This window comes from Galeopterus variegatus, unplaced genomic scaffold (genome assembly GCF_000696425.1).
Source record: "Galeopterus variegatus unplaced genomic scaffold, G_variegatus-3.0.2 Scaffold4484, whole genome shotgun sequence".
In the NCBI taxonomy this organism is placed as follows: Eukaryota; Metazoa; Chordata; class Mammalia; order Dermoptera; family Cynocephalidae; genus Galeopterus; species Galeopterus variegatus.
The window spans coordinates 18,157-44,794 of NW_007730595.1; the positions used below are offsets into that span (position 1 = coordinate 18,157).

General features: G+C 36.8%; 1 protein-coding gene across 1 annotated transcript in view; it reads right to left on the reverse strand.

The window, feature by feature from the left end:
* Positions 1-26,638, reverse strand: part of UBL3 (ubiquitin-like 3) — a 69,076-nt gene that overhangs the window by 11,830 nt on the left and 30,608 nt on the right. Inside the window, exon 2 of the mRNA XM_008587654.1 lies at positions 605-713. Within this exon, the coding sequence (XP_008585876.1) occupies positions 605-713 (109 nt within the window). The remainder of the gene's footprint in view (positions 1-604; positions 714-26,638) is intronic.

A 26,638-nucleotide genomic window follows, 5' to 3' on the forward strand; every position in this document is an offset into this window, starting at 1 on the left:
TTATCTGTTAAAAGTAGTTTTTCTTTCCTTTTACTTTATGTTCTGATATAATTATGTTTATTGATATGAAAGTATATGTGTATTAGCTATTTTGTTTTTCTTTTTTAAAAATATTTTTCACTTACATTAAAACAAAATTTTGGGGGCCGGCCCGGTGGCGCACTGCTATAGTGCGCCGCTTGGGAGCGTGGTGGTGCTCCCGCCGAGGGTTCGGATCCCACATACAGACCGGTTCCCGCTCACTGGCTGAGCGAGGTGCGGGAGCAACACCAAGGGTTGCAATCCCGTTGCCGGTCCTGGTCCGGTACGGGGGTGACACTGAGGGTTGTGATCCGTTGCCGGACACGGAAAAAGACAAAAAAAAAAAATTTTTTTTCTAAGACAAAAACTGGGACTGCGGTACTGGGCTCCTTTACCACCTTGGAAGGAGATAGCTGAGGAGCAAAGTCTAGGGAAGGATACATACAATAATCCCCTTTAAGCCTGATCCTTATATCCTCAAGTAATTGTTTTTATATTTTAGATATTTATAACTTTTTCAAAATGTTTGTGAACAAGGCAAGGCATAAAAATCATTCATCCTCAAGAGAAAAACACCACTTACCCATTGGCCAATTGTCATACACATGCTTTGCAATGTCAGAAGCAGAATCGTTAGGAGAAAACAGGAACTCTTTTGTTTTTCCGCTTACCAAGATGAGACGCAAATTGATCTGAAAGAAGACAATGACCTTTTAATATAAATCTTAATGTTTTTAAAGTAAAAAAACCTCATAGGCTTTTCACTTCAATCATACTCTAAATTATTACTAATGCCATTTTGTGGTTTTTATTTACTTAAATTCTATAAAGCTTTCTTTTAACAAAAGAAAGAATTTAGTTTGATTTTATTTCCTCTTATTTAAGATATATGTGTGTGTGTGTGGCAGATATACTTGCCATAATATATGAACAAAGGAAAAACAAAATTTATCATGATTTTAAATTTAACTACTCGAACAATGTTCAGAATTGAACTTTTGTAGGTACTATGGGTCAAATGTGTCTCCCAAAAGTTCAAGTGTTGGAAACTTGATCTCCATTGTTAACACAGTGTTAATAGAGTGGGAATTCTGATTATGACATTTGAAAGGTGGGCCCTTTGAAAGGTAATTGGTCGTGAGGACTGTGCCCTCATGAATGGGTTAATCCATTCACGGAGTAATGAGTAATGATGGGTGCGGACTGGTAGCTTTATAGAGGAGCATACAGGAGAGCTCTTGCTCATGTCATTCTTGTGAAACCCTCTGTCACCTCAGGACCCTGTAGGAAGTTCCCACCCAGAAGAAGGCCCTCATCAGATATGTCCTTGGACCATGGACTTTTCAGCCCCCAAAACCTTAAGAAATAAATTTCATTTCTTCATAAATTATCCAGTTTCAGATATTCTGTTATAAGCAACAGAAATGGACTAACACAGTAGGTTATCAGTATTACTAAAGAAAACACATTTTCTCTTGAAAAACCAATACAAATGTTAACCCTGCAGATCTCATTAAACAGGAAAAAACAAACAAACAAAAAAACTGATACTCTACTTCTTAAAAAAAAGAGAAAACAAATTATATACAACTTTTTATCATACAAAAATTATTCAAACCAAAAAATTAACCAGAAACTATAATTTTAAAGAATTTTATCATGGTTAATGGAGGAATCAATAATAGTTGCTACTTTAATCCCAACTGCACAATAATTTATTTTCTTGGGGATGTGGGGTGGAGCATATGTCTCAAAGGAAATAAATTCACCATCAGTGAAAACTCTAAGGGGGATAATAGAATTAAAATGTTTGAGATCCACTGGATTCACATTTCCAAGTCACTGTATATTTGCTTATACCATCCTTAACATATTCTCCAAAATGCTCACTTTTTAATTTTTAGCTGCCATAATTAACTTCATGTTAGTTTTAAAAACCACCATATCTACCAATTTCCCCATAAGTCACAGAAATACAAACATGGTTTTCTATAGCTCCAGACCTCTGTTAAGAAAGTAAAGAAGATCTTACTAAAGTTGGATGTGGTGCAGAGCTGAGCCCTGGGACTAGCTTAGCTAGAAGAAGAAAGAATGTCATTGTACCAGTTTGAATTGTGCCAGGTCCCAGGTTACCCCAGCTCTCTTCTTATCAATTTTTTTCTTATTAAAAATACCAGAAAACCTTTAAGACACCAGAATTTATAATGAATAAATTTAGTATTTTCACCACCACCATGACCAATGCCACTCCCAGTGCCTCACCACTTTGAAAATGTGTTGAAAGTAGTAAAACATCTCCTCTAGAAAAATGCACACACACAAACAATTCTGCATTCAATGAAATGCAACTGGATTTCATATTAGGTGGAGTGGAATTTGATTCCATCTCAATAAAAAGTTTTTAGAAAGATAAAAGAAAAAAAAATCCATATTCTGGGTAAAATGCTCTTTCAATATATCCAGTAAGAATTTCTTGCTGCCTTTTCTAATTTGAATGAAATTAGACTGAAGAACTTAATACAGGAATAGATCTGATGAGATCACACTACTGTAAAAAGTAATATAATCCAGAAACTTTGTGAGTTTCTTTTGAACAAGTTCAAACAGTAGTTTGTAACAATGATTCAACTGTGAAAAAGCACCACTTTGTTTCCTATAACAAATAAGTAATCAGCGACTCTTTAAGCAAGAAACCTAACATCTATGCAGCACAATGTGAAGTTTAGTTCTCATATGTTAATATACATGGCTATCTCTTTATGTATGAATATTAATAAATTTCATGCTCTAAACTTATATGGAATCTTTTAATGGCTTCAAACTACTGCATAAGGCCCTTCAGTAACCAATGCCCAAGAAATGATGTCCTTCATAATGGTTCAGCCACATGTGTTAGTTTAACCAGAAAAAAATATCATTAAATTCAAGCCTCCTAAGAGTTATGGGAATGATGTGCACATACTATTTTTGGAATCATCTTTTAAGTTTAAAACTAATTTCCATTATGCTTTTATTCAAGTTATAATATTTAAAAGTAACAGAAGAAAGATTTAGTCTTTAGAATCCGTAAAGGTGACACCAAAGAATTTTTGATTTTCCCTGATGTTCATCAATACAGCAATGGAAAAATAAATGATAGTACACTCTTACTACAGGAATCCATACAGCTGTTAAATAACATGAGATCTATATGATTTGACATGGAAAGATGCCATGATAAATTGAGAGAAAGCTGGCTATAAAACAGTATTTTGGAAACAAAAGCACACACACCTAGTTGCTCAACAGTCTGATCTGTGTCCCCACCCCACCCCCCCATCCCTATGTTAAAGCCCTAACACCCAGAGTGATTGTATCTGGAGACAGGGTCTTTAGGAGGTAATTAAGGTTAAGTGAGGCCATGAGTGGGGCTCTAATCCACAGGACCATGGCCTAATAACAGAGAGAGGAAGAGCGTGAGTGTTCTCTTTCTCTCCCTTCCATGTGAGGACACAGCAAGAAGACAGCCAGGAAGAGCACCTTCACCAGAACTCAACCATGCTGGCACCCTCATCTTGGACTTCCAGCCTACAGAACTGTGAGGAATACATTTCTGTTATTTAAGCCACCCAGTCTACAGTATTTTGTTATGATGGCCTGGGCTAACACATTAAGAAAGAAAACTATAAAACAAAAAACGTGAGGCTCCCTTTAGAAAGGAAAGAAGCTTTTGATAAAATAGAAACTATGAACTAAATTACTTGGATCTAGAAACATTTTGTTTATTTAGCTATTATGTTATAAATCCCTTCACTGTGCTATGTGAGGCTAGAAAATATAGAATATTCGTGGATTGCTAAACAGATAACCTGTTTACTGATAAGGTTAATGAAAGGTGTAAAGTAAGAGTAAATCTAACTATACTGTATTTTCTATCTTAAATGACAACTTCTTTTTTGTTTTCCTTGTCATTCCATGTAAAGAAATCAGGACTCTCTTGCTGCCAAAATGTTTTATTATAAGAACTTGGTCTCTTGCCTCACTGGTAGAGCAGCTTGTAAATTTACAACTTTGAATTAAGTAAAAGTGCTTCTGACAGCTAAAAACCTAAAATGCAAAACAGAGATGTTTATTTCTCAATAGCATGGGTGCATATATCTCATACATATATATTATAAACCAAATTCTAGAAGGATATGTATCAAATATTAATAGCAGTTATTCCTGCATTAAAGCTGGTCTTTACTTTCTTCTTTGTATATTTCTGTATTTTCTTTTACACAGTATTACTTTTAAAATAGAATAATATAAGACTATTTCAAAGAGTACTCCTTAATCATTTCAGAATATTCCTAATAAACTATTAATATAAAACATTGTTAAAGCTATCAAGTACTATGTCAAGAAGGAATTTCGAAGCAATTTAAATGAAGATTTTCTTAAGCAGATGTTCCCCTTGAGAATATAAAAATAAAAAGCTGGGCATAACAATGGTAACAAATGTACCACTCTGGTGGGGACAGGGTACGTGGGAAATCTCTGTACCTTCCCTCCCAATTTTGCTGTGAAACTCAAACTGCTCTAAAAAATCAAGTCTATTAATTTTTTTTTTAAACTAAGCATAGGAATAAATAAATACAACATTTTAAAATGAAGTTATAAGACATTTATGGGTCTTCTGAAGACTACTCACTGAACCTAAGTTAAGACCTTCTAATCTAGAAGTTTGGCTTAAAGAGTCATCTATGGAATTCTCAGTCTCCCTGTTAAGTTTCTCTCACAAGTACAAAACAAAAGCAAAACAATAATATACAACATACACACACACCAATCTGTAAATGTAACTGGGTTCATGTGGCAAAGTTCTTAGCATTTCCTATTTTAAAACTGACACGCATCACTGTCATCAATAAACTGATATTGCACTTTCATACTTCAAAAATCAAAGGTCTAAACAGTTTGTCTAGATGTTCAGAATGTTGGAAACTTTTGGCCTTTAGATGTGTTTGACACAGGTTTAAAAAACAATTCTTTAATGTCTATAGGTGGGCACGAGCTTTCAGTTTGAACAGACCCTGTTCATCCTTCCTTCCTCACACCTGCCTGCTTCATACACTTAGGATACCTGTCTACCCAGAAAATGCTTGCGTTTGTAACTCATGGTAGAGTATGAAAGTGGCTTCGGGCTATAAAATGAGAACAAAAAGCAGGATAAGATTTTAAAATCTACTCAGAGGAAACCTAATCACCCTTCTGGGTGGGGAAGGGGGAGAATATGACAACACAAGAGTAAGTCTATAAGTACATAAATCTAAGAACTTATCAAGTCTTACAAATGAACAGTTAAAGACTGCTTCAGGAAAGAAGCTTATATACAAAATTTAAACTAGTAGCAATAAACCCACAACATCAAGTTGCTGAGTAAAGTAACCCATTGCCTGAAACACTTCCAATGCCTGGAACAGTGCCTGGCACATGGTAGGTATTCAACCGATATTTGTTCACTGATATTTCAGTTTTTTTCAGTTTCAAGATGTCAGTGGAAGTGCAGACTAGAAAGGTCAGAGCTAAGACTCAAATCCAGGCTTCAGCATTCTGGGCATTGTATCAAATGGCCAGTGCAGTAGGTAGAATGGTAATGGATAACAATCATTTCTTGGTAGTGCTGTGGACATCTGGATAGTTCAAACATGTGAACACCTCAATGTTTAATTTTTTGGGCCCTGGATCCTCATTGTCGGCAACATGCCACCGTTAACATAAATGCTATCTCCTAGTGAGGCATTTTGAAAAGTAAAATTAATTCTGAGTTACCTTATTAACATATATATTGATCCTAGTTTTCAAATGAAGACAAAGACTGGGTTATTAATATGGCAATGTGTATAAATGGGAACTAGTTTCCTTTAGAATATTATGAATTTATTATTTAAATATTTATTAATGAAGGATGCTTTTCTATCTTTGGAGCCAAGCTGAGTCGATCTATAAAATATCTTTTAAAAAACCCTCTGCTTGTGGGGTAGTGGGATACCTGAAACATCGACAATGGGTTAAAAACAAGACTCTTATTATTTACAGCTTACTGTAATACACTTTGTGCACATACTTGCCTAAAATGAAAACTGTTAATCAGGGCTCTGGATGACCTGGTATGAGATGGAATTCCTATTATGTAATAAAATTCCCAGGGAATGGTATTTAGATAACACAAATGAATATATATTTTGTAATTACTTATGAGGGAAAACAAATCAAAACTAGACTATTAGCAAGGTATAACTACCATTATCATTTCCTGTAAGGCCAATGGAAACAAGAACTCTTTGTGCATGTAATTTCAAGCTTAAAAACTGTTTCAGGGGCCGGCCCGGTGGCGCACTGTGCTAGTGCGCTGCTTGGGAAGCGCGGAGGCGCTCCCGCCGAGGGTTCGGATCCCACATACAGACCGGTTCCCGCTCACTGGCTGAGCGAGGCGTGGGGGCAACACCGAGGGTTGTGATCCCGTTGCCCGTCCCGGTCCAGTATGGGGGCGACACTGAGGGTTGCGATCCGTTGCCGGACACGGAAAAACACAAAAAAACAAAAACAAAAAACTGTTTCAGTCAAGCTGCTATTTCTATTTGTTAGTTTATATCAATTTGGAGAAGTCTTATCTAGAACCTGATTAACACAATAATTTCTTTTTAATTGGTCAGGACGAAAAGTGAGGGGGAAGAAAAGAGGGAGAATGAAAGATGGAACTGACGGGTATGGTCTTTGGAGATAACAATTACGGAGATCGGCCATACACTTTAAAACAAAATATGACTATTTTCCATCAACAGACCAACATGTTAATCAGAAAAAGAATTCCCACTTCTCCTCTGAGAATCTCTTAAGAGTAAAATGACTATTGTGGTACTATAATTTACATGTTTGCCTTAGGGGAGAAATACCAGCAGAAGCATCTTTGCCTTTGTAGTGCTCCATTCCTGATCTTTTTGCTAAACAGCAATAATAAGCAAGTGACCAGTGGGAAAGGTGTTGGACCCTCTTTGCAAATCACTTTTTAAAGTCTTCAATTTATCTCAAGGGAATTATGCTGAGTGTAAAAAGCCAGTCCCAAAAGGTTATGTAATTTATGATTCTGCTTATATAATACACCTGAAATGACAAAATCATAGAGATGGAGAACAAATTAGTAGTGGCCAGGTGTTAGAAAAGGGGGAAGGAAGAGGAGTTGCTGTGCCTATAAAAGGGTAGCGTGAGTGATCCTTGTGATGGAACTGTTCTGCATCTTTTTTTTTTATTAATTTTTATTTATTTTTCTTAGTTTTTATTAAATCAAAATTGATTATACATATTTTTGGGGTTCAATATTGAGATATGTTGATCAAATCAATATTACTAGCAATATATTGTCACAAATCATAATTATTCTTTATGCCCCTTGTCCGATCTCTCCCCACACCCCCTCTCTAATTACCCTAGATTTCTTTTCTCCTTCCAAAGAATAATTGTTATTCTGTTGATTTGTTGCCTAGATGATGTTTCCAATGCTAAGGGGTGCGATCAGGTCCCCCAATATTATCATAGAGCAGATGCTTCTGTCACTCTGAAATGGGTTTTGTGGAGAGAGACATCTTCTTTTCTTTATCTCTGCTGGTGACTCTCCTTGTGTCAATGCACTCCTATGGCTGGCAGACCATCTGTTTGGTGGTTGTGGCACCTAGCTGCTTTCTCAGCAGCCATGGTTATTGTGGTGGCTGTGGTGGGCCACCCACATGGAGGTGATGTTTTTGGCATGCTCCTTGGTGCTGGCAGTGTGCCTGGTTATGGGGAGTGTCTGGTCCCAAGGCACTGGAGGGAGGGGGGGGGGGTCTGATCCCATTCTTCATGACTTGGGTCCCCAGGCAGGCCCAAGGCACTGGCATCGTGTGCCTGGTTGTGGGAGGGGGGTCCAATACCCTTCTCCATGCCTTGGGTCTCCAGGTGGGCCCCAAGGCTCTGGCAGTATGCCTGGATGTTAGAGTGGGGTCCAGTCCCCGGCTCCAAGCCTCGGGTTCCTAGGTATGCCCCGAGGCACTGGCGGTGTGAGTGGTTGTGAGCAGGGGTCCTGTCTGTGGTTCTATGCCTCATGTTCCCTGGCAGGCCCCAAGACATTGGTGGTGTGCCTGGGTTGGAACTCAATTTTGTCCTTTGCTTACTTCTAACATGGAGGAACTTCCTGTGGGAACCAGTACTTGAGCTGTGTGATTGAGCTAAATTGCTGCTTTGCTGCTGTTTCCCTAGGGAAGGCTCAGCCAGTGAGCGGGAACCGGTCACCACATGGGATCCGAACCCTCGGCGGGAGTGCCGCCGCACTCCCAAAGCGGTGCACTCTCCAGTGTGCCACCGTAATAACTTCGTATAGCATACATTATACGAAGTTATACGAGAGTTTTTTCATCAAACTGCACCCCATGCAATTCTGCATTCCCAACTAGTCTCCTCTGAGTGATCCTGGGCTGATCAGCTGTCCTTGCTGTGTCCCAGTATTCCCCTGGTGGGCCTGTCTCTTCACCGCCCATGCTCCAAACACTTCCCATGGGATGGGCTGTGCACCGGTCCCTTGTGTTGACTCACCAGCCTCTGAATGGCTCCCCTTTTTCAGCTGTTCTGGCTCCTCGCTCCTGCGTGGGTCCACGGGAACCCTGATAGTGGTCTTGCTATCCTGGGGGCCACTGAGGTCCTCTTCTCCCTGCCGCCTCCAAGTAACTCTATCTGAAGGGCACAGCTGCGGCTTCTGCCGGCTCCTGCTTCATGCACTCAGCAGCTCTAGCAGTGAAGCGGCCATGGCCCGAAACACTCTGAGCAGTTTTTTCTTCCTCTCATCGTGGTTTCTCCTGCCTTCATGAACTCCATAGGTCTCTCTTCCTCTTCCCCTGAGCTCCAGCATCCCCAGCTTGGCTCATATTACATTTTTATAGTTGTAAATTGGTTGATTTGTGGGAGAGAGTGACCCTCAAGACCATCTATTCCACCATCTTGACTGGAACTCAGAGTTGTTCTGTATCTTGACTGTGGTGATGGGCACAAGAATCTACACGTGATAAAACTGCACAGAACTAAATATGCACAGATGTAAGTGCATGTAAAACTAGACAAATCTGAATAAGGTCTGTGGACTTTATCAATGGCAATTTCCTGTTGTGATACTGCGCTGTGGTTACATAAGATATTACCATTAGGAAAAACTGGATGAAGAGTGTATGGGATTTCCCATAGACTCTTGTTTCCGAAAGAAACAAAGATTGAGGGAGAAGAGAAATGTGCTCGTTTTTCTACATAGATTGACAGATTGTTTTAAAATAGGAATTATCCAAACAATTGCGGTGTTAAAACTATGGTAACTGTATATTTTATAAACTTTCATTTATACACATTCATGTATTCAAACATTTTCTGAAACAGACACTATTCTTGGTGCCTGTATTACAAAATATTCAATATGAAATCCCTTGAGGATTTCATAACCTTGAAGCTATGAGAGATGTACAGATAACTATAGGAGGGAGGGGTAGCTAGGATATAAAATTCTAAGTTCTCAATAAATATTTGCTGAGTGAATTTTTAAAATAATGAAAAGGAAGCACCTGTGGGTCTTAGATTCCAGAGTAGGGTATGGTACAGTGAATAAAAAGTAAAAATAGCAGCTTGCCATTTATTGAGTGCCTTACTATATTTTAGGTACTGCACTTAGTTACTCCACCTATCCCATCTCTGAAGCAGAAATTACTAATCCCACTTTAGAGCTGTGGGAATGAATTTAGCGGCCTTAGTTAGCAAGTAACTAAGGTTTGAACCTAAGTACATTGACAACACAGTACCTACCTACTTTACCACTCTGCTAAAGGCAGACCCACAAAGTTCCTTACCATGGTCTGTATGGCCCTGCTTATTTTCTAACATCATCTCGACCACTCTTGTCTTCATCATGCTCCAACAAAAGGTAGCTTCTTTCAGTTCCTCAAAACTGCCAAGTTCTTACTTTCCTCAAAGTACAGGTTTTTTACACAGGTTTTTCCTTCTGCCTGGAATGCACTGTGCTGAGCACCTCCCACCACAATTCACACACTCTAGCTTATACATGTTTGACAGGGGATGGTATAAATAAATCCCCCTGAGCCTAATCAGCCCAGATGAAATAATGAAACCAAATATTTGAAAAAAAAAGTATGAAAAGAATTTCCAGATAGATTTGGGGAAGCCAAGAAAGCATTTCCATTCCCCAGCAATGATTATTTGTAAAGAAACTATAAAAGGCACCCGTGAAAACAAATTTTAATCTACAAGAAAATATAACCGAATTACTATCTATGAATTTACTTGCATTCAAGGGACTAAGGCATGGAGTTGCAAATTAAGGTATACTGAGATTTGCTAAATGGATGGAAGCTATGGGATCTTTTTCTATACTCTTTTTTAGCACTTATAATGAAGTAGATTCAAATATATATTAAAAATTAAATTCTTATGGGTAGCAAACTCAGTGAAATTCCTTACTTTTGATTGTAGAAACACTTACCTATCCTAAGAGGTCAAAGAGTTTTCTAGCTTAAGTTCCCAAGTAAAACTTTTACACCATCTCCTTGTTTGCTTGGAATGTGAATTTTTAGAACATTTTTAACTCATTTTAAAATGTAAGTGAGGAACTACATTGTAAAGCAACATTTAATACTTTCTGTGTGATATAAACCATTCAACCATTTATTTAATTAAAATATATTTTTTGAACACTGAACATGAACAAGAAGCTGCTGGGCTATAGTGATGAACGAACAATAAGAGTGAATTAATCTATTTGCTTTCTATGCTGGATGATTTTTTTTTTTCTCACCAGTGAAGAAAAAGACAAATCTAGGTTTTTGTAAGTACATTTCAGGATCAAAGTATGCAGCTTAACATTTATAAAAGCATTTAGTGCCCAGCACTTAGTAAATGCCTAATTAGTTAGCTATTATCACAATCTATCATCATCATCATAACCATCATCAGTTTAGTAAATCATGTAACACTAACTACGAGTATATAATGCTCTCTTGTAGTACTTTATAATGTACATTTACTGTAAAATAAATTTGAGAAACTTTGATAAAACAAAAATCCAGAAGACTACATTTTCTTGAGAATATTTGCCAAGTATTCTTAAAATCATGATTTTTTTAAGTTCCAAATCCTAAAACTTATAAAACATGCTGGTTCTGAAATTATGGTTCTGTATCACTTTAAAGCCTGGCTATAGGATGTCCCTTCAAATCCAGCGTATAGGGTACGAACTAGCTGCTTTAACCTGATTTCAATATGCAATGGCAGCAGTCTAATTTCCTATACATACTATCAACTAAATAACAAATTTGAAATCAAAGTACCCTCTCTGAGGCACTGGATTTGTATCAGGGAAACCTTTGTTTTGAGGAGGATTTCCAGGACTCATGGCTCACTAAATTAAGCATAACTGTTCAGGACAATTGTTTCTGTCAACCAAACACTGAATGTATTAAACTAAAGATAGGAGAAAGGGAGTTGGCAAAGGCAAAGCAATGAAGAGGACACTAGGAAAAGGTTTTTTTTTCTATATTCATGAAATATTTCCAAGTATTGTGGGGAGATGATAATTCTCTTTCCTTTGCCTACATTAGTGAAAACACAAGGGTGGAAGTTTTTGGCTAAGAAATCATGGGAAAGGAAACTGGGATTTACTGTATACCAACTAGATAGCAGAAGTTTTCCTTACATATGTGTATATTATTTCCATTGAATAATTCTAGTATGGGCCATATTTCAGCACCTACTATATAATACTTCCTCTACTCTCTAATCATCTATAGTTATTCCAATAAATCAAGGTATTACACAGGATGAATGTTTTATGTTTACACTTAATGTGTCTTGGCTTTGCCATTATTTGAACCTTCCACGATATTCTTTTGAGCTGTTTGCTCCTTGGCTGTGAGTGTCAATTCCCAGATTCTTTCCCTCCTACTTATCCTATGCTATTATCAAATTCTCAGTACTGCTTTAAATGCTATGCCTTTTACAATATTCCTCAATCATTCAATACAGAATAATTTTCAAAGCTGGAAGGAGACTGAGAATTCCCTCAGTTCATAGGTAAGGTATAGACCAGAGAAGAGAGGTCCTGAGAGGCTAGCTAGTCAGCGGCAAAGCACAATAAATACAAGTTTTCTCTCTCCTAGCTCAGGGTTTGTTCCAGCATACTTCAATGCTGCCCCAAAACACCACCTCCATACTCCTTTTCCAGATCTTTCTAAGTATTTGATTCCTGTCTTATTCAAATAGCTACTCCAGAAGGGTTTGCTTTTCTCTTAGCATTCACACAACTGTTGAGATGAAATACTTCATAATTAATCTGCTACATGCTAATTAAAAATTTAATCCTGCATTTCTCTGAGCCATGGAACTTCTAGGGAATTTAAGTAGATGTTAAGAGGAAAATGATTCTTATTTACCGTGAAATAAGTTTGAAAATAGGTTAAAAATTTCAAACAATGGTTTCCAGGGACTCGGGGAGAGGGATGACAGGGAGTTATTATTTAATGGGTGTAAAGTTTCAGTTTTACAAGATGAAAAGAGTTCTGGAGATGGATAGTAGTGATGGTTGCGAAACATTATGAATGTATTTAATCACTGAACTGCACATTTTAAAATGGTTAAGATGGTAAATTTTATATCTGTATTTTACCACAACTTAAAAATAAAAAAATTAATTTAGACAACTTTCTTCACTGCAAAAGTTCTCAGAATCTTTCATATGCCAAAATCTCTGAGGAAGGAGGCCTATACCAGAGTGGTTAAGACTGTTCTACTCTCAGCTGATACTTCAAAAGACTGAACACGTGAATGTATGTTAAGCAAGGCACTAAGCTAGTTGCTGTAGAAGATACAAAGATCATCAAAACACTGTTGCTAACTCTATAGTACTTTGGGTTTGCTATAAGGCATTACCTCAGCAGGGAGTAAGGCTAACAAACGGGTCACTGAAATTCAAGTTTGTTTACTAATTTTCAAATTTGTTGGGCATGATATATCAAATGTGGAAACAAATTTTACTTGTAATGATAAGTCAGCCACAAGTCCTATGGCATAGTATTGTATCTTTAAAAATGTTGAAATATCGGTAATTAAAATAATCTACTTAAACCTATTGTTAGAGGATGTCAGAATAACTTTCCCCCTTTTACAGCATAACTGTGAATTAAATGCTTGTATCGTTGTTGTATGAAAGAGCAAAATGCACGCAGAGATGGTCTTTAATATTAAACTAAAATTTATATAAGATGGACACCATAAAAACACACAATTGAATAAGGCTTACTGATCCCATATACTTTTAAGAAAACATGGAGAAAATGGTTTAGATGATGCCATGGTTAGAAAAGAAAATAATTTCAATGTGTGCCTTTACCCTATGGAAAGGAAACTAATGGTCTTCAGAAGAATTGTTCTAGATAACTGCTAAAGTCCCTTCCAGCACTAATATTACATGATTAGCATGGAACAAAAAGGGCATATTATTTAGAAATATAACAATTTTATTATGTTTAATAAAAACAATATACATAAGACACATAAACAGTAATGACTAAGTCATTCCTATCAGTCACACTTTATACCTGAATTAATAGAGGTGGAATGATTTAAATCCACTATATGCATTTCCTCACCGCTAACTCTTTATCTTTAATTACCTATAAATTTGTGCCTACTGAAGCCAGGCTACTGTACTCTTAACATCAAAATGCTCCTTTTCATTTCTCATCTTCCTTAGTCTCTCTGCAACATTCCACACAGTTTAACTCCTTCCTCCTTGAAAATCTTTCCTCATTAGGTTTCTATAATTCCCAAAGTGCATTTTCTAGAATACTAACCTCCATGAGGTAGTCTGGGGGAGAAAAGGGTTCAGTGATCAGAAATTCTGTAAACCACTACTTTATATATTCCCCTCTTGTAGATTTGCCATGCATATTAACATATTAAAAGCCCAGAGAAGTCCTGCAGTGAACAAATTTGTCTAACCTGTTTAACACAGCTGCAGTATTTAACCACAGAACAAATTTTCTTTCCCATATTACCTCTCGCCGCCCCACAAATCTAATGTTTGGTAAACATACTTAGGGGAAGACTATTTCTGCTTCTTTGATCCTCTGGATCCTCTCTTTTATTTTGGGTTTTTTCCCCACCTTTTATAATCCAAATATGGGCTTTTCCAAGGATTCCCTCATCAATATTCCCCCTCCCACTGGCCCAATACTCTGTCCTTGAGAGATCTCATCCACTCCCAAGACTTCAAATGCCACCTATTTAAAATATTCCCAAACTAATTCTCCATGGAGCACCACTTACATTTCCCCAGTCGCCAGCTGACCATTTCTAATTGGATAGCCTGCTGTCCCCTCAAAATTTATATGTTTAAAATTGAACTTAGAGGGCTTCCAGTCAACGTGGAGGAACAGATGGTCCCCAGCGTCACTCTCTCCCACAATCAACCAATTTACACCTACTAAAAAGCAATGACAGCCAAGCTGGGCCTTCTAGAGCTAAGGGAAAGAGGAGAGACCTATGGAATGCATGAAGGCAGGAAAAGCCATGATGACAGAAAGAAAGGACTGCTCCCACCATTTTGAGCCCCACCTGCTTCAGAGTTGGAACTGGTCAGCTCATGGAACAAGAGCTGGCTAAAGCTGCAGCTGTGCCCTTTGTATAAAGTTGCTCAGAGGCGGTAAGGAAGAAGAGGGCGTTGGTGGCTCCCAGACCAGCAAGACCACTAACACTGTTCCCGTGGACCCACAAAGGAGCAAGGAGCCACTCAGAGGCCAGTGAGTCATTGCAAGGGACCAGCACATGGCCTGTCCCATGGGAAATGTTTTGAGTACAGGTGGCGGGGGAGATGGCCCACCTGGGAACACTGGGGCACAGCACGGACAGCTGATCTGCTCTCCAGTCAGCACAGGCCTACTCAGTGGAGACTGGTCAGGAATACAGAACGGCAGCGGGTGCAGTTTGCTGAAAATACTTAGGCCCAGACCAGAGTTTCCACACAATCCAGGTGTACCAGACCTCACAAGACCCAGAGCTTACAAGGTCAAAAATTAAAACCTGAGTTGCACAAAAAGCCTTCCCTAGAGAATCAGCAGCAAAGCAGCAATCCAGCTCAACCACAGGGTTCAAGTGCTGTTCCCCACAGGAAGTTCCCCCATTTTAGAAGTAAGCAAAGGACAACAGATTGTTTCCAGCACAGAGTTTAAGCAGTGGGAACAGCAAATAATCCAACACAGAACTGAAAGAAAAAACAAAATACCCACAGATCAGAGACAAAGTCTGATATCAACCAGTAAAGGTCTAACACCACCAAAGCACACCTATAGAACCTAGAAGGACTGGAAGACCCCTGGGCTCCCAAGCCAGGGAGTGGGGAGGACCTTGGGCCTCAGCCACACCCCCCGACATCTGCACCCAGCCCAGCAACAACCACTGAACCAACAGGAAATGTCCTGGGCTCCCAAGCTGAAGCAGTGGGGGGCCAAGGGCCCCAGACATGCCCCCCTGACTTCGGCACCAAGCCCAGTGATGACCACGGAGCCTCCATCAGAAGCACTCTGGGCTCTCAAGTCAGGTTGGTGAGGGGCCGAGGGCTCTATCCACACCCCTCCTGACATCTGCATCCAGCCAAGCAAGGACTGAGCTGCTGTTGGAATCCCCCTGGTCTCCCCTGCTGGAATGAGGGGGGTGCCAAGGGCCTCAAACATGCCCCCACATCCTCCCACCATATTTCCCTCCCTCTTTCCCTCTCCCCCTCCCTCCCAACTGCTCCGCAACATCTTAGAATGTAGAAAAGTAATAATAGTAATAATTTTTTTTAAAAAGCTACAGTGAAAAAGACTTCATGTTTATACCATTGAGATTATGTATTATCTCCCTAAGGAGATGATAAATTTCTTTAGGGCAGAGACTATCTCATTCCTCCTTTACGTCTCTTATGAAATCAAGTGCCATGCTGTATCATTTGCTGATGTTCAATAAATATTTATGAAATGAAAATAAATAAAAATAAATTAATTTCTTCCTAAATAACAGGTATTTTTCTTGACATTTATTTCTGCTGAATTCTCCTGGCCTCCCAGTCATTTATGCTTGAAAGCTCAGTTATCATTATTCCTGCACTTTTTTCTCAACTCCCCTAACCCAGTTACTAGTTCTTTCAAATTCTCTCTGCTGCCCATCTCTCAGCTCAATCTATCCTGCACATGGCCAAGCACTCTCAACAGTCAAAAATTCTTTCACTGTGTTCTAGACAGCTAACATTAACTGATCACTTATATGTGCTGCACAGAATTTTGCATGAGGTACACAGTTAATCATCATACAATCCTATAAGATAGGTACTACTGTCTCCATTTTATAGACAGTAAGCTGGGATGCTGAGGTTAAGTAACTCTTAAGAACACATAGTTTACAAATCCAAACTTTTCAGTCCAACTATCTCTACGAATTTAAAAAGCTTATGGAAAAATAGAATTAAAAGATAATACAAGTCTTTCCATGAACTTTTAAAAGTATCTAACATTTCCCTACCCAAATTTCTTTTTCAGTTAAATGGATATATTCATTATAAATCCCATCCTGACAAGAATCACCAGAATGACTTCCTGATTGCTCTTGTTCAGTACTAAGGTCACCTCTGAAGCCTACCTGACCACTGAAGCCTACAATACTCATTCCTTCCTCAGAATTTCCATCCAATCATTGTTGTACCCAATCACTGGTGACACTATGCCCATGTCTGTCTGGGACAATTCTGATTTATATTTGTCTCACGATTATTATGAACAGTACTTCCCTTTACTCTCAAAAGTACCTCAATTTAGACAATATATATAAGGTCATTCTACATATATCACACATCAGTTATTGTAGCAAGATGCAGTTTAAGTGTGCATCTTCACTCCCCAATTAAATTGTGGTCCTTGAGGATGAAAAATCAACCTTAAAACTTATTTCTCTTAGCATCAAGCACAATTTATTATGTGTATGTGGCTTCAGAACAATTTTGGAGATGAGGTACCTTTGGCTGCGTTTTGTTTCTCAATTAAATCCTGCTTTTAGATGAAAAAAGGAAAAGATAATGCATTTCAAATTAAATCAAATAATTAACCTCAGTCACAGTGCCTGAAAAAATTTAATATATTGGGAAGATAAATGAATAATGTACCAGAGTATGCTAGATTACAGCCGACATTCCTAAAATATTTTAATAATGTACATGTAACAGAATACTTTATGTATAACCAGGAAGCAGATCTACCAACAATTGTCAAGAAAAAAAAGTTTTCAAATTTTACTGTTATGCACAGTTAGGTGATAATAGACTCACTGTTTTCCACACACAATTATCATGGAATACAAGCTCTGAAACAGATTACAATGATTAAAAAAAAACAAAAAACAAACAAAAAAAACCCAGTTACCCTGAAGAGGGGGAGGAAAATAGTTAAAAAATCATCCTATTCTTCACAATATGTTTGTCAGTCAACTCATTATTCAAGTGATAGCAAGCTCTCCTGTTAAAGAAGAATACATTCTGTATGTCTATGAAGAAAACGATTGTTTTACACTGCCTGTGCTTTGCAGTGCTATTCAGCTTGCACAAACAATTTGCAACAACCTGTGACTAGTGATACTGTCACTTAATGGTGTCCCAGATAGCCATGACCTCATGTGCTCTTAATATTGAGGTTCTCAGTTATAAATTAATGTCTCTGGAAAACTCATGAATTCTTACTTGAATAAAATGGTGTCATGTTAATTATTATTTATTAAATTTTAAAACCCTAATAAATAATTTATCTATTTACTTAGGATTGGTGTGACAAATTATTCAGCAGGAGAGGTCTGCATAACAAGCAGGGAAAGAGATAGGCAAAAGTGATAATATATCAATGTCACTATGCAATATTAAATATAAGTATCAGTAAAATATAGCATAAAACTCTGCATCTATGCATACTTTCTAAGCTAAGAATGCTAATTAACATAATCATTAAGTGCTAGTCACTGGAGTTTTTTTTAAAAAACTGAATGCTCATAAACTAAGGTTGTTACAGAATATAAATCCAGCAGCATCAAAATGCTTAGTTTTACAATACAGAAAGCATGTTTTGTTTAATGGCAGCAGATGGCTTCAAACAGGGGAAATAAAGAAGAGAACCATAGAGTAGTACAGTGCAAATTAAAACTGAAAGGAAAATTTTACAAAAGAAATAACTAAGTAAAAGGACAGATGAATTCCTGGGAAAAAGTCAATGACTAAGAGACAGCAAAAGGAGTATACATAAACAGGAAAGATTGTTATGAGCAGATTAGACAATTAGGCAAGGCATGGGCATGAAAAGAGCAGAATAAGTTGTTGCCAGAGAAACAATTCAAGAACAAAAGGATCCCTGGCACTGAGCTAGAAAATGCCACATTACACTTTTTGCAAATTTAGAAACTTAGGTTTGGAGTCAAAGAAAAAATGTCTAAAGTTATAAAGAAACCACAAGATAGTCAGATTTCTAAGTAAATTGGTGTAGGTCTGTTAAGAATGACAACCCTCTGACTTGAACGATATGCTCAGCAATGTTCAATTTTTAATCAATGAAATAGCCTATGTACCCACATTTATTAAAAACAATCCTCAAGAATGGGTGAGAAATTCCAGAAGTTGCTAATATATATCAATAATAATGCAGAGTAATTGCAAGATAAAACAGAAAAGTCTGGAAAAGATATTTAGTCTCTGGACCTCTCATTATAAAAATCAATGACAGTGTTCCTATCACTTTCACTTTTATGTTACATTTTCTTTTATTTTCAGAATATTGAAGATGTCAGTGTTTGAACACTACCAATCCCTAAGGTATTGTCCTTACTCTGCCTTCAAAGTTTTAGAAAGTATAACTATGCCATAAAAGCTGCTTTCTTAAGGTATATAATTAAATTATTTTTCCCTGTTTTCCTCTAGAGGAATTCAACATTACAAAGAAGGAATCTTTAATAAAACTACATACACATGCATATGTTGACTTTTTCTGGCCTACCTTTAGTTATATTTGTTAAAACTTACTACCCAGGTAAAGATTAATTTAATTTAGAAAATGTGATAATGATTCTAGAAGTTAGAAGAAGAGATGAAGAACATGGCTTGTAGTAGATATGACTTTAAATTACATTCTACTAACAACTATTTTTACATAGCTATTCATTCACCAGATTTTATTAATTTTTCTACTGCAGTGTTTACTGCATCTTTTCTTTTTTCTTTTTTTTATCCATTCATTTGTCAGCATCCTACTTTGGATTGTTATCACTAGGTCAGTAACTTACTAATTGGGTCTTCCAGGGCAATTATGTGAACCTTCTCCAAGGGATCTTGCTTTATTAGTTAATCCCATGTATTGTAACTCATCCATGCAACAAGTATTTGTCAGGCACTTACATGAGTGCTTAATATTCGAAACCTACAAAAGCCAACAGAAATTAGCAGGTACACTTCAGTATGTGCTTCTGAGATCACAACATTGGCTATGCATTTGATTACATTTTCTTGCAGCAGTTGTAGAGAATTAAATGCATAAGGAGTACAAAATAACAAAGGCAGAATTATACCTAAAGTGACTTACAATATTACATATTGGAGCCAAAAGATTCTTGTCCTGGCACTCTTAAATGATGTCAGCAAACATTCATTCCAAATTCAAGTATTTGAGGTATTCACCCATGAATAGTTAGTGATTTTGATTACATAATACTTACATTTAAGTTTTTAGTGCATAGGACCTTCAAGGAACAACTCTACTATCAATGGCTTTGCTCTAGGAAATATAAATAACTTGGAGCCTAATCAATTCTGATTTATAAACTTTTATGTCTCAAAGCCTTCATTCTTTTTTTTTTTACTTTTTTTTTTAATTGAAACATTATTGATCGTACATATTTGTAGGGTACAGTGTTGACTTTCAAGGCTTCATTTGTAAATCTATTGTTTGTAAACTGGATTACATTCTCTACAGAAAAAAAGGCCATATATGCCAGTGGCCCACAGAACTCCTAAGAATCCATTTAATCTCATAACATGACTAAAATATACCTAATACACAGTGCAAAGAAGTAACATTACTAATAATTGCTAACACATCCAACTCTAACTATGTGCCAGATCCTTTTTTAGGTGTTTTACATTTACTGACTCATTTAATTCTCACAGCAACTCTACAGGGAAGTTATTACTATTTTCATGCTTACAGATAAGAAAACTAAAGCAGAGATTAAATAACTTGTCCAAGGTCCAACAGCTAAGAAGTAGCAGAGCTGGGTTTCAATCCTCATCTGGCCTTAGAATCTGTGCTTTTAGGCACTATGTTAAATTGACGACAACCATTTAAAAAGTTTGGTTTAGCTTGCAGAACATTCACATCTTCAAAAATATATCATAGTTTTACTTTAAAAGACTCCTCTGATACTTTAAGGTTCTTGGGAAGTCAAATCACTTATTACTTCAGTCAAATATTATTTAATGCATGCTCATATATGTATATACAGAATTTACTTCAGGATCAGTCTATATGATCAGGGCCTCTAGGTGAGTTGAAACACTTGGACTGCCCCATTTGTCTCTAAAATACATGCTTCCCAAATAAAGCTGAATTGTTCTGGCTTTTAAAAAACAAACAAAAACCTAAAACCTCTGTAAAAACCTAAAAAACTGTAAAGGAAAATATTGATGTCATATCTACTAATCACTCCAGAAATATATTGAATTAATCTCTGTAGTTCTCACTGTGGTCTTGTATGTTTTACTTATTGGGGCAGGGTTATAGCTTGGTATTTTAATCTATTCATTTTCTGTAAATTTCCCTCCACCATTGCTCCTGGTAATACCAATCTTTGTAGTGCCATCTCCCCACCCCAAGAAACAAAGATTTAAAGAAATATTAACACAGGTTCAAATCCGAATGATCCATTGATGTGCTTACGGAACCAGTTTTTCTGTGAAGACAAGAATGGGACAGGGGTGGAGGGCTGGAGGATGGAGAGAAACCTTACTGGTGACTCAAACTGGAGAGAAAGAAATGAAGAGACAGAGTTCTTCAAATGAGAGAGAAAAGAAGGATCTTTGATTCAAGGACCAGGGGGTGAAGTGTGGACAATTTGTTAACCCCATAAATTGCAGCAACTGACAATAACAAATGTTGGCAAAAATGTGGCCACACTGGAATCCTCAAACATTGTCAATGGGAATGTAAAATGGTGCAGCCACTCTGGAAAAGTTTTGCAGAGCCTCAAAATGTTAAACATAGAGTTACCTTATGATCTAGCAATTCCAATCCTAAATACAGTCAATTCTCAATACTGTGGTCACAAAGTAGTGATTATACATATTCTTATCTGTTAGATCAAACCTAAGGATTTAAGGTGAGATGACAAGATAACTGAGATTTATCTTAAAATATTGCATTAAGAACAATGAGCAGGAGAGGGTGGTGGTGAATAGGTATAACAAGAATGGTATATGTTATTAACTGCTGAGGCATGGTGATAGGTACATAAGGGTCCATTAGAATATCTTTCCTACTTTTATGAATGTTTGAAACTTTCTGTAATGAAGTTTTTAAAAATTGGAATTATAAGGCAGTCTTAATTTTCCAGGGAGTAAAAGATATTTGTGTAATAACAGACTTTTATCATCACAATTTTGTGACAACCGTCCCATGAAACTTTTAGGTTTACCTTCTCAGTTGCTAAAGTTTCTTCAAGATCGGAGGGTACTTGGGGGACAAGGATTCCTGCTTGCAAGCACAATTGCCAGGCTAAGTCTGTTTTATAGCTGTTACATCAATGGCTCCATAACTTAAGGAGACATACAGGTCCCTTAGCAGCCTGCCATAGACCTAAATGATGTCTTACTGACCTCAGACAAGACACTTGTCTGTCATCTGCCAAAGAGTTGTCAAAAAATATATACACAAATCACCCATTTTTGCAGTCAACAATTATAATAAAACCATGAAAAGGCCATTCTCGCCATGTGACACCCTGGTTGCCACAGGACCCTGCAGAGAGTTACCACCCAGAAGAAGGCCCTCACCAGATGTGCTCCCTCGCTGGACTTCCCAGCCTCCAAAACTGTGAGAAATAAATTTCATTTCTTTATAAATTACCCAGTTTCAGGTATTCTATTATAAGCAACAGTATGTACTAACACCCTCACATATATAAAGACTATAAAATTGTAAGTCTGTGACAAAAATAGAACTTTTTACATGCATATGAGTGTGGTTCTTCAAAGTAGTCTCTGGTCTGGATATACACAATTGCTGCAATTGGGGGGGGAGTAAATGTTACATTTTGGAAGTATTTTCAATCCCGGTTTGGTACTACTTCCCTCTTTTGTTCTCCATCATCTCCTTACTGTACTGTATTCACATATAAACCTTGCTTTCTTATTTTAGAAATCACATTTGGCTCTTTCTTTTAAGCCTAGAACAATATGAGTATGATGTAGTTTATCACCATTTTATTTCAGACTTTGTCTTGAATGATTTTTGCTTGTTTTCAAAAAAGTCCAAATCTCAAAGGACAAAGTTTGCCACAATTGTGGATACCAAGGGGGAAAAAAGGCTCCAAAGTGAAAGCATTTTATGGAATGACAGGATCAACGGATTGAGGATAAAATTTCCTAAGATGATTGGGGGATGGGGAAAGAGAAGGTGGGAGTGACTATACTAATATCCAAAGGTTTCAGGAGTTTATTTTAACATCCAATTGCTGAGCAGTCATTCCTTTTCATGTTTATATTTATGATTATAAAAGAGTTTTACTTTTGCAAATACCTTATCAATTAGAATCAATACTTACTGAATTTCACAATTTAAAATATCTCTTGAAATACTGGTTTTGACATCTTCCTCTACTTGACAAGAGATGCCAACAAAGTAATAAGACTGATGGATTTAAATTTCAGCCTCTTATTTCCCTTCCTAAACCTAGCTGAATGAATTCACAAGTGCTGATGGCCAATGGGTAGACAGATTTCAGGAGAGAAGGAAGGTTTGACAGTGTAAACCCTTTGGAATGTCATTTGACAATTAATATCATCAGCTGTAAAAAATGTTCTCTTTAACTGACAGACTGCATGTATTCCTAGAAATTGGTTGGATATAAATAATTCAAAAAAAGCAGCAGCAGGAAAAAAGCTAAGACATACAAAAATGTTTTCTTCTAAAATCTTAACAATGAAAAAGAAAAAGTGAATGGGTTTAATATATCCAGAAAAACAGGAGAAGATTAAAGAAAAATATGGCACACCAACTTGATTAAATAATATGCAGCCATAAAAATTTGTAAAATATGGAAAAATATGGATGGAAGAAGTCAAGCCAACCTTTTGGTGTGACGGTACTAACCAATCTGTCAAATTGTTGTAGCAACACTGCCCTAAACTACACTTATTTATTCAATTAGAAAAAAATTCATTGGGCCGGCCCGGTGGCGCACTGCTATAGTGCGCCGCTTGGGAAGTGTGGTGGCGCTCCCGCCAAGGGTTCGGATCCCACATGCAGACCGGCCGCTCACTGGCTAAGCGAGGGGCGGGAGCAACACCGGGGGTTGCGATCCATTGCCGGTCACGAAAAAAGACAAAAAAGGAAAAAAAAAAAAAAAAAGAAAGAAAAAAATTCATATACCAATTTCTGGACAGACATCAATGACCAAAAAGATTATTATATGTTTCTATGTTTAAAAAAAAATTCTTTTGCTTTTTCTTTAGTTTATGATTAACTTACACTTAGCAATCTGTGTTAGAAATTGTAACAGATAAGAGGAGTTATCAGGAAACCAGCACTGAACCTGCTGATCAAATGCAGCCTGAACTCCAGACAAAGGAGCCAGTCAACATGCAAACATCAATTTGAATGGATGGTCACATGGTGTATGTTTAGGTAAAAAGATTAAAAAATTTAAACTAGTTTACTGTGATGAGTTAGTCCAATGTAGGGGAAAAAAAGAAATCACAAGCATCTTTTTTTTTAAATTTTTTGTGAATAAAAAGGCTAGAACTATATCAGATTCATCTAGTGCTAAAGAGGACAATGTTACAACTGGAATTTTTATTAAAAATTAAATTTTGGTAAGTTTTAGTTTTTTAATTCTTTAAAAATAAAACCAGTAAACAGCTATAGATATTAAATACTTAACTTTTAAAAGTTACAATTTTAAAAAAAGAAATATATTGTACAAAGAAAGAAGAGATGAACAGAAAGAGAATCTCACAAATTATAAGAACTGGGATCAAATAGAACATTGCATTTTTAACTATGATTAAAATTATGTAAGATAATTATGTAAGATAAGAACGAAAACCTATAAAAGAAAATATTATATTTTCTGGTAAAGGGAAAGGGAAGACTGTGGGTTAATTAACCTTATTTTGATTTTTAAAAAATTATGTTTATGCAATAAATAAAAGGAGAGGAAGAAAAACACCCAGAGAAGCAAAAACTTACGGAGAAGCACTTAGAAGAGCCACCTTACAAAGAATTAAAAGACTGTCACATCAAGAAATGTATGAGTTTATTAGACTAATCTTTGTAGTTCTCAAGGCATGCCTGGGACCAATGAAAGGCAGTTATAGGAAAAAAAACTGGCAGAGCTGGAAATAAAAAAAAAACAGGCTACTTAATGAAAAAATGAGTTTCCCATCCCAATAAGGATGTTTGCAGATCACTACTTGTTTGATGTTCTGGGTAGGAGACTGGAACAGTCTCAGGATGGCCTGTAAGAACTTTCCATCTCTAAGGGGACTTATATTTGTTGAATGCTTATTAATGTGCCAGGCACTATGCTTGAAATTTAATATACATTTTCTTATGATAGTAAGGCTCAATAATTGCATTTTAAAAGAATATTTAGTAACCTGAGAAAATGAACATCCCATAATACTAATTTTAAAAACCAAAATAAAAAACTGTATTTACAGCATGACGGAGAGAAAAGGGAACATGCAAAATATTAACAGTTGTTATTTCTGAGTTATGAGTGATTTTCAATTTCTACTTTATCCTTTTCTGCATTTTCCCAAATTTCTACAATGAACATGATTTACTTTTAGATCTATAAACAAAAGAGTTTATGAAAAGAGAGCTTACTATGCATCCGGTCATCCCACATTACAATGATCTATCAGATCATGCACAACACTTGGGTATATGGCCTCACATTTACATTCACATATATATACAACTTGGTTGCATATAATTCTATATTTCAGGCATCAGAACTAACTCGAAAGAACCAAAAATTAAATATCAAAACTGCCATATGATTCAGAAACATGGGACCATTTAATTAAGTGAAACAAACTACAAAAAAAAAAAACAACTGTAAAGAGACTACTGAAGAATTAAAAGGTATTTAAAAACCTTTGAAATACTAATATTTATGTAAAACATACACATATGTCAAACTAAGTATGTCTGCGATTTTATGACAATGTAAGAATTAAATGATCCAGCAGCTTTCCACAGTAATTCTCACCTTAGAATTCTGTCTGAAAAACTTAATCTTAATTTCCACTTAAATTTTTAAAGTTCCCAGATCTCAGCAGTCCTTGAGGGCAAAAGAGATTTAGAATCATCTTGGAAGCTTTTGAAAATTACGTTTTTAAGTCTGGGCCCCCTCTCCTGAGACTCTCATGTGCCTGCCCTCTGGGATAGAAGCGTGGACTTCTCTGCTCAGAAAAAGGCCCTTATACCACCAATACCTCCTTGTCTTTGAGAAACATGGCTACATTTATACATCTTTCCATAAGAAAAAGTCTCCTTTAATGGGGGGAAAATCACTCCCTAGTACGAGTGGAAGGACTATTATGACGTTCATTATTCTTATATATTCAGATAATTTGTCCCCCCTTATTATATATGATTTCCATGCAATTATCCAACATTAAATTTTACACAGGGTAGGTTTAAAAATAAATTCTTAACAAGCAATTCTACCATTTTTTAAAACTAAGGATTTCTAGAAAACTAGGGGCATTAGAAATGCCATTCTAGAATAACTGGTATGCATCCAAACTAGCACCTTGTATTCTACATTAGTAAATTACATACAAGTCATCCAATTAGAGAAAATTGTGCCATGGAGAAAAAAAGTTTTGTTACTCAGCTAGTGAGCACTTATCTCCTTTTGTATGGTTACTGACTGACTGACTAACCTGTACCATTAATCTACTTTAGAAAGAAAAGTAACCAGAAAATATCTAATGCCAGGCTGGAAAACAGAGTTTATCACTCTTGCAATTCCTACTGATTTATAGTTGTTGCCAAAAATATACTCCATCTCTGGGCTCAGTGTAAAATAAAATGAGATGTGATTAATTATCAATGTCTATCATGAGCAAAGGGTAGGGGTTGGAGGGGCAGGGATGGGTTCAGTACTAAGACACAAGGGTGCCATACTATTTAGTGACGCTGTTTGATGCCTTTTTTAACTGGACCAAGAACTTTGCTTCATCATAAATACTAAGTGAGGGGCCGGCCCGGTGGCGCACTGGAGAGTG